This window comes from Planococcus citri, chromosome 1 (assembly GCF_950023065.1).
Source record: "Planococcus citri chromosome 1, ihPlaCitr1.1, whole genome shotgun sequence".
NCBI lineage: Eukaryota > Metazoa > Arthropoda > Insecta > Hemiptera > Pseudococcidae > Planococcus > Planococcus citri.
In genome coordinates, this window is record NC_088677.1 from 17,613,162 (window position 1) to 17,623,007 (window position 9,846).

A 9,846-nucleotide genomic window follows, 5' to 3' on the forward strand; every position below is an offset into this window, starting at 1 on the left:
AAATGCTAAAAATGCGCATTGTACTCAAGAAATACGAGTATACTTGAAAAAAATTCAAAAAATTTTCATAAATAGCCCTTGGTAGTATCTAAAAATTAATTTAAAACTGCCGAAGTTGTAAATTCTTCACTGAAATTTCAATTTTACCCTTTGTGATGGGGTTATGGGTGATTTAGCGATTGAGAAATTTCATCACAGAGGTTTTTGATAATGAGGAACAACTTCAACAGGTTAGTTTCAAAATGCAAAGACAAGGCCAAATCGCCTTTTCTACCCGGCTATGCTCTTTAAAAAAATTCTGCTAAAAAATTGAAAAATTCGACGAGCTTACTATATTACGTAATAGCATCGTATTTGTTATTATTCTTCGTTACTTATTACTTTTTCACCATAATCAGTGGTATTATTCGTTGATTTTATGATTATGAAGATCGAAGATAGTTGGAACAGGCATTAGGAAGGAAAATTTACTATCGTCACATCGATTTTCTACACCCAAGAATAGAATTACCATAATTATCTGATAACGACGATGACACCGATACATCGTAATTATCGAAGACTGACAAATAAAACGCGTAAATCGAACCACGAGAACTATTTTATAGGCTTACGTACGAAAATTCCAGAGATGATTCAATTAACCAATAAATAAAAAAAATAAAAAATAAAATAAAGAAATTATATTTCTTTGGTTTATAAATGAAAATGTTCACATAATCAAAGATTAATAGTTACAATATTTACATCATTACGTAGTGCCTTTTGGTATGTAGTAATACATTAGGACCAAAAAAAGAAAAAAAAAGAAAAGAAATGAAAACACATATTTAAAAATTTCACCAATCACGTACGATTGTTTTAGATATTTTTTCTTCTTCGTATAAATAACATACTTCGATAATACAATCACACTAAAAAAAGTATATAGTATGGTGATGACAGTTCTTCAGAAGAACTGTGTCAGTAAATATACATACAATATATTGCGGGAAAATGGAAACACGATATCGAAAGATTTCAATCGATACCTACAAAAGTAAACACCGAATTAATACGTAAAATACATAAGATAAATTTAAATTATTCTACAAAGTTGTAAACCTATTCTTGAAGCTCTTCGCATCCTTATATAATTACTTAATGGTGATTATAATTTCAATAGAGAATTTACAAACATACGCATTACGTTAACATAGGCCAAGTAACACAATATCGGTATCAATTATTATTGTATTATCAACACGCAGTACGTTCGATTGTTTTGTTACGCAAGCCGAAGCTCGGAAAACCGTACTCGTATAGTAAATTCTCCTCGATTGAATTATACATTCACAGCCCTACACATTAATGAATACCTACGAAAAATTCAACAGGAAAAACAAATAAAAAGAAATCGGTAAGGGCCTGATTTAACATTTAACCCACGATCCCTGTTATTTACAATATTCTAGACGACTTATATATCCAATCCATCCATAACCTATGCTTTTTTTCAATCACCGATATTTCGATTTAAAAAAAATTTTAGCCGGCGTTGGCGTTATCAAAGATGAAAAAATTCTCGCCATCGATCTTCGCGATATTATCACATTACACGCCTGTTTCGTCGAATGATGGTTTTAACCACTGCAATGACTAGTAAGAGACCATAAGTCGTTAAAAAAAAAAACAAGGAACATTTTCCTGAGTAATAAAAAAAAAACAACAACAAACAAAACAAAGTATACAAAGACAAAGAAAAAAGAAGCGGTATTCGGGGATTCGTATAGATCAGTTTGTCTCATCGTCGTAAGGATCGGCAGTGTTCAGGACGGATGTTGTTCTTGAAACTTGTTAAGTAATTATCTTCGAAATTCCGATCGAATAGAATAGATACGAGACTAAAACGTGAATCTGAATCGTACTCATACCGCTATGCATATCTCACACCATGAATCAAACTTCATCGACTTAAACCAGTAACATAATAACTATGTACAAGATTTGTTTAAAAAAAAAAAGACCAGTGTTAATTAAAAATTTTCATCATTTTAAAAAAAAAACAGAAGAAGAAACACGTTAAAAGGAAAAATTGCAACAGACAAGGTACTATTTCGTGATGTAAATCAACATCTTTATAGTATAGTGCGGTGCCGGTGGGTAGTTTACAGTTTACACGGGGAAAATCTTCGCTCATACCATCGATATGGTGACATTAATACCTAAGTTACCATTATCCGAGAATAACTGAGCCATGCTGATATCGAAGACCAAACAATCGGAATTCATAATGGCTGTGGCGACTCCTTCGTGAATACTCCTCGGAGTAGCTTCCCACGTTAATCGTCTACGAGGACCGTTTAATTCCAATCTGTAAAGATAAAAAAATAGATAACATTATTAATTATTTGAAAAACGTTTTCTTTCAATTTCAACACTTGATATCAATAAATTATTATAGTGTACACTGTACAGTCCAAGTGGCAAAGTGTTCTACACATTTGGCTGGTTTTTTTTGCAGCCCGGACAAATTCAGTTGGCTTTTTACAGATACGGATTTCATAAGTCAGAAAAGACGTATTAAAATATTTTGGGGAAATTTTTTTTGAACATTTTTGAAAAATTTTGAGCCCAGAATCGGGTCATGATTTTTGAGATTTTTGAAAAAGAGTCACTCGAGCAATCAAAATAGGTTAAAATTTGACCAAAAATTCGAATATTCTGACGAAAACGTGTTGAGCACTATTTGAAAAAGTTCACTACGATGGCGTAACAACATACGTTAAAATTTCGCGAGATGATCAAATATTTCGACGAAAATGCATTCGAGCATTTTCGATAACCTTTTAGCTCTAAAATCGAGTCATGATTCTTGAAAAAGTATCTTGCAACCAATCAAGGTATGCTGACTCATCAAAATATAGGTTGAAATTTCCCGAAAAATCGCACATTTCGATGAAAACGTATTCTGGGAAATTTCGAAAAATTTCGAGCTTCAAAATTACATTATGATTTTTGAGACTTTAAAAAAAAATGCAAATGCTTTTTTGAGCAGTTTTTAAAAAACGATGGGCCAAAGTGAGATTATGATTTTTGATATTTTTCAAAAAATGTGGTGCGACTTATCGCAATGAGTTGAAATTTCAGCAAAAATTTAAAATTTCGAAGAATAATAATGTTTTTTGAGTTTGCTCAAGAAACTTTCTCAAAAATTATGACCCAGTTTTAAAAATGCTCAAAATACATTTTTGCCAAATATTTGCTCAAATCACCTTCAAAAATCCCAAAAATCATAACCCAGGCATGAAATCCAATATTTAATTTTTTTTTAGTGACTTTAGTGACTGAAAAATAGCAAAAAAGTGACCAAAATTTTGAGAAATGAGAGAAAAGTAATATATATTACGTTAGTCGGGGAGCCCGCATAAGGATCTACGGCACCCCCCCCCCCCGGTCGATCATCCGCGACAACTTTTTTCTCAAAGGGAGAGTCAAGGTAGATCGAAAAATCAGGCAAAAATTTATCACCTGTCAGAATTTCAAGCGCCCAAGTGCCTTTTTCGATTTTTGGTGAATTTTTGAAAATCAAATTTAGGCCAAAAATGAAGAAAATATAAAAATCTACTGGAGGCTTCAGTAATTTTCAAAAAGTCGCTGGAGGCTCCAAAACGACTTGAAACCCACCAGCAGTCGACTTCGTGGCATATCGAAATTAGTTAGTTTGCAGAATGGATTTGGGCTTTCCAACTCCATTTGATAAAATTTTATGGGAATTTTGAGTTTTAGAAATCTGCTGGAGGCTCCAGTAATTTTCAAAAAGTCGCTGGAGGCTCCAAAACTATTTGAAATCCACCTGCAGTCGACGTCGTGGCATATCGAAATCAGTTTGCGGAATGGATTTGGGCTTTCCAACTCCATTTGATAAAATTTTATGGGAATTTCGAGTTTCAAAAATCTGCTGGAGGCTCCAGTAATTTTCAAAAAGTCGCTGTAAGCTCCAAAACGACCTAAAATCCACCTGCAGTCGATTTCGTAGGGTATTGAAATTAGTTTGCAGAATGAATTTCAGCTTTCCAACTCCATTTGGTGAAATTTTGTGGGAATTTCAAGTTTTAAAAATCAGCTGGAGGCTCCAGAACTGCTCAAAACGGGTTGAAACAGTTTCCAATCGATTTCGCGTGTCGAAAATAGGATATACCCCAAATTTCAGCTTTCTTGGTCAATTTGGTAAAATTTTGATTTTTCCCCCTCATTTTTGGCCTAAATTTGATTTTCAAAAATTCGCTAAAAATCGAAAAAGGCACTTTAGCACTTGAAATTCTAACAGGTGATGAATTTTTGCCTGATCTTTCGATCTACCTTTGTACAACGTTTAGAAAATATCGGCTCTATCCAATCACATCGTCTTACATTTTTAATGTTCAACAGTTGATTTTTAATTTTTTTTTAAATGATGATTCTGAAGGATTTTCATGAGAAATATTGATCATTTCTTAAAATTTTGCACTTTTTCTTTTTTACGCGACAAATATTCAAAAAAAGTGACCAAAGTTACTTTTTTGGCCATTTTCGCCGAAATAGCGACAAAAGTGACTTGCAAGTGAAATAGTGACTAACTAAGTCACTTTTTAAGTGACCAAATTTCATGCCTGATGACCCAATTTTAGAGTTCAAAATTTCTCAAAAATGGTCAAAATTAATTTTTGTCAAAATATATGAATTTTTCATAAAATTCCAACACACAGATGAGCTGGTATTCAATTTTTTCCAAAAACAGTGACTTCGTTGACCAAAAATGCTCGAAAAAGGTAACCAAAAAGGTCATCATACAACTGTTACAAAAACGAACACATCAATTTTTAATACTTCGATCAAAAATTACAAAAAAAAAACAAATTCGACAAATTATTCAAAAAGCAGAAATTTTTGGAAATTATTTACAAAAAAGTGGCACTTGCTCGCAATTTTTGCCAAAAAAGTTGGATTGTTTCATGAATTTTTGGTAAAAAAGTGAGACTTCATGACTGCTTTTAGCAAAATAGAGAGGCAATAATGGAATTTTTGCAAAAAAAAATGTGAAAATTTTCGGCTGTTTTTGGCAAAAAGTGAGACTTTTTTGAAATTAGTGTCAAAAAATGAGATCTTTTAGCAACTTTTTTAGTGAAAAACTACACTTTTATGCAATATTTAGGAAAATTAAAGACTTCAACACATTCAAAAAAATACATGACTTTCTATTCCAACAATTTTTGGGGGAAAACAAGATTTTTGGGCAATTCTTGAAAAAAATAACTTTGGAATTTTTTGTAAAATAAAAGGAAGCTTTTTATACAGTTTTCGGAAAATACGAGACTCTTTAGTAAAAAGTGAGGCTTCTTGGAAATTTTTAGTCAACAGTGAAAATTATTGGCAATTTTTGACAAAAATTAGGTCTTTTTGGCAATAACTTATCGGCAAAAAAGTAAGTCTTTTTCGTAATTTTCAGCAAAAAGCGAGACGGGCAATTTCATCAAAAAGAACTAATGACAATTTGTGGCAGAAAAGCAAGACTTTTGAGAAATTTTTGCAAAAACAAGATATTAACAACATTTTTAAAACCATTTTTTAGAAGTTGGACCTACATTTAAAATGGTTGATTATTGAAATTTTTTTAAAAAGCAACTTCGACACTTTTTTAAAAATCCCAAAAATCATGACCCTAATTTTGGAGCTCAAAATTCTCCAAAAATGCGCTAAAGACATTTTCGTCGAAATATTTGAATTTTTGGCAAAATTTTGACACATTTTGATAGGTCACATCACACATTTCCGAAAATCCTAAAAATCATGACCCGATTATGGGGCTCAACATTCTTCAAAAAATCAGAAAACGCATTTTTGTCGATGTTTATGAATTTCAATAAAAAGCCCAATAATATTATGGCCCCCTTATAGAGGTAAAAATTTTTCAAAAATGCACTAAATACATTTTTATCGGAATATTTGAATTTTTTGAGAAATCCCAGTCCATTTTGATTGGTTACATATTATACTTCTACAAAAATCACTAAAACCATGACTCAATTTTGGGCTCAAAATTCTTTAAAAACGCTCGATAGACATTTTCACAAAAATATGTGAATTTTTCGCGAAATTTCCACTTATTTTGATAGGTTACTTGGTCACTTTAGAATAATTCTACGACGGTTCATTTTTACTCAAAATTGTGGGGCGGGGGGTAGATTCTGAGCAAGGAAGTGCCCAGTAATATTCAGTGAAAAATTTTTGAACTCAAGCCATTTAGAAAAACACTAACTACATACTTGTTAAACCCGTAACTCCAAAATGCCAACCAATTTTTTTTGGTCTTCAAAAAATTTACCAAACTTGACATTATTTACTACAAAATTTGGACTATAGACTATCAATAGTGTAATTTTAAATTATTCGAAACGAAACCACATTTCTGATAGATGCTTTCACTTCTGACTGCATTAATAATAGAGAAGTGTTATTTACTGACGATAATTTCTTATAATAAACGCTTCGATTAGTTCGAATGTTCGATAATCCATAAGGTGTTCACAAAATGATACGAAGCGTTCATTATTCAACACAACGTTTCTCATTCTGAACTGTACAAAATGAAGCACATAGCTTCTGAGCTTGACAATAATCAACTTTTGCTACCTACGTAGACGTACGTCTATTTTGAAAAAAATCATCTCTAAGTATGCTCGGATACTAGCTCGAGTCGACTTTTTAGCGTAGTAGGTCATGAATTGAAGCTCGAATGCTTTTTAGAACACCTTACAGATTGATACGAAAATATCAGTGTAAAATATGGAAACATGTGCAACATTACGTCATGTTTTTTTCGACGTAAAGTTAGAAACTATTCAAGTACACAGTAATTCGTTATCAAAAAGTAATTAACGAAGATGAAACAGAGACTCGAACCGTATCAAAAAAAAAACCGACCGGCATCGGGTACGTTTATCGCGACGACGTAAAAAATCCCACATACGGAAGCACTCTGCACTCGAACAATGAATCAGCGATACCAACCTATAAGCGAAATTTTCGGCTTGTTTACGAGATCCGATTAGTTGTACTATTGCGAAGAACTGCTGATGCCCTTCGTACTTCTCTTGCTTTTCTAAAACCAGCATGAAATTGTACCCGAAGCAAGACTGCATCATTACCCAATCGACAGCACCAGGTAGATTGATATCGGTAGCTAGGAAAACGATATCTTCACCTAAACGATAGTAGCAGATTTGATTAGCACCATGTTATGATATATGAATGAATGTTGAATCGAGAGAATTAGTTGAATTATACCTTGCAACGTGGTTATAGACTTATGAGACATCATAAGATGAGCCATAACTTGCTCCAAGCCTCCTTGCCATTTACACGAAGCTCCAGGACAAGGACAAGTGTACGGTCTCCATTCGCACATCTCCTCGTGCTCGACTTTCTCGGTATGCAGTAAAGAAAGCGAACAGCCGGATGACGAATATTTACACGGGAACATGATTGTGCTGGCTACCTTCTCCATAGCCAAGTTTCGTATATTACCTACGAGTAAATAGACCACATCGTCAGTACAGAAATTGAGAAAATACATCGCATTTTGCGCAAATCAATTACTAACCCAAAGGTCCACGACATGTCGGACATCCGGTAAGTTTAGGGCGGCAATTACTGCATACGAGGTGGCCGCTTTGGCATTGCAATATGGGCGGCAATACATAATCAAAACACACCGGGCATTCGAAAAGTGAAGCTAAATCTGCAGCTTGTGGTGTTTGTGTAGTACATGTGGGAATTACTATCGCATTAAGGCCTCGCCGTTTGGCCGCTGGTAAAGTATTCGCTTGGTTACTGGCACTGTTACCGCTGCTATTCGCATTATCGTTGCTGTTATTTGGAATAACACTAGCAGCGGGGCTAGCGATACTGCATTTGTTATTCATCATTACTACGTTCTGAAATCAACGCGAAATAATAATTAGTTCAATTACGAAGAAAACGCCAAGTAACTAGATGATACGAATACGTACAATAACAGAAACACACAAAGTAAACATACGAAATCACACTAACCTGTAATCGATATCACTAATGAATTTTTTCAGATATTGTCACGATTCGTTGAAATGGAAACTATAAAAGGTAAATAATTTGAATACAAACATCTTGCAATCAAAGAAGGACTAATTTCACTAAATTATCATCGTTTAAATGGTCAACTGGCTAATTGTAGGTCAGCAACCGAACAGTCATCGTGTTTGAATTCGGTACTCTTATTTAACGACTGCAACTACAAAGTGTTATTCACGTTGGTCTTCTCGCTGGATACCGATTAAATCGACAAAATTGACCGCATCGATGTGAAATATTGTAGATAATGAATAAAGACATGGAGTCCGATCGCGCAGATTTACATACAAATTATAACGAAGAACGCGCAGCGCACAGGTACAATAACACACGAAATTTTTCACTAGATCGCCATGTGACGGTGAATACAGTTTGTTAGCATTACAATCAAACCTGAAACTGCGTTTTGAACTATGAACAACGTATAAATCAATGCACAATCCACCAACGAAGGACGATTAATTAATAATAATTATGCAAAAAATTGATTACTTTTTGTTTTTTTCGATTTTTTCTGCAACAACACGTCATGCTCGTACCGTTGCAGCGACGTAAAAATTAGTTTGTTTTGTACTCGCAGTGTTACCAACCTGCAGTCTGTTTTGTCAGCAGGTCAGGTGGATGAGGTGCACGTGCATTTTTTTCTCAGACGAGTTAGTTTTTACTTTTTAGGTTAGGTGTTTTGTTGATTTATTATTGATTTGAAATTCATTTTGAATACGATGAAGATGGAATTGATGGTCATTATGAAATGCAGTGTAGTTTGTTTTTGACAGGTTTTTTTTCTACTGAGAAAAAACCGAATTTAATTTATTCGGCAAAATTCTCATCTTTAGTACCAAACGAAGAAGTAAAGGAACAAATAATGTAGGATGTAGGTACAGGTCGAAGGTACAAGGTACAACTCTACAACAATATCAATTTTAAAATCCAAAATAAATTTAAAATTGAGATGATCAACTTCCAAAAGAGTCGAATAATAGGTACCTACTACCTACTTGAAAAAAAAAACATATGAAAAGTAAAACTAATAGAAAAATTAAATCACATCAAAACAATTCAAAACTTCAAAATAATAATTGACCATGACCCTTTCTTGAATCACCACTTTCAACTAATGAACAAATAGGTAAGGAAAGTAGTCGAATACTAATTTTAAAAAAAAACGAAAATGAATATAAGAGGCTTACACTCATTTTTTTTCCAAAAAAAAGTAAGTTTAGTCACCAAAAAAAGCTTGAAAAAGTAAACAAAAATCAAAATATGACTAAAAAAGTGACAAAATACAAAGAAACGGCCACAAAAACAAGTTTGATTAGGTATAAATTTCAAAAAGTAAGAGTAGGACTAATTTTGCATCTTTTTTGTCGATTTTTATAAAGCAAGACTATGACAATCTTAGCAAAAAGAAAAAGCAAAACCAAATTGAAATTATTTGGAAAAAGTGATACTTTTCAGTGATTTTTGGTGGTAGGGGGAGGAGAAGGGGAGGACTACAGTCTACATTTTTATTAATCTTAAGCAACTAAAGCCCGCATAAGGATCTATTGAACCCCCCCCCCCCCCGTAGATCCTTCGGGACAACTTTTTTCTTCAAGGGGGAGTCCTAAGGAACATTTCCAGCCCTTGTATTCAAAAAAAAGTAGCCCTACTTACAAAATGGCGGCCATTTTGATTGACAGGTCAGCCGAAATCGCAGATTTTGCGTTCCAACAT

The 9,846-nt window shown here is 33.5% G+C and overlaps 1 protein-coding gene across 1 annotated transcript; it reads right to left on the minus strand.

Moving 5' to 3' along the window:
- Positions 1-668: 668 nt before the first annotated feature.
- On the minus strand, positions 669-8,650 carry LOC135849546 (E3 ubiquitin-protein ligase SIAH1A-like). The gene is made up of 5 exons (XM_065370071.1): positions 8,074-8,650; positions 7,622-7,955; positions 7,306-7,545; positions 7,030-7,222; positions 669-2,353 (listed from the first exon to the last, which is right to left on the minus strand). Exons 2-5 carry the CDS (start codon positions 7,944-7,946, stop codon positions 2,176-2,178), a joined length of 936 nt encoding a protein of 311 aa, XP_065226143.1. The 5' UTR covers positions 7,947-7,955; positions 8,074-8,650; the 3' UTR covers positions 669-2,175.
- Between the last annotated feature and the right edge of the window lie 1,196 nt (positions 8,651-9,846).

Bases quoted from the DNA above. Each gene is read 5' to 3' on its own strand.
- LOC135849546 (XM_065370071.1), bottom strand. From the start codon at position 7,946: ATGATGAATAACAAATGCAGTATCGCTAGCCCCGCTGCTAGTGTTATT. The intron at 7,546-7,621 runs GTTAGTAATTGA...ATTTACTCGTAG, and splicing joins GACATGTCGTGGACCTTTGG to GTAATATACGAAACTTGGCT. The intron at 7,223-7,305 runs GTATAATTCAAC...ACTATCGTTTAG, and splicing joins GTCTATAACCACGTTGCAAG to GTGAAGATATCGTTTTCCTA.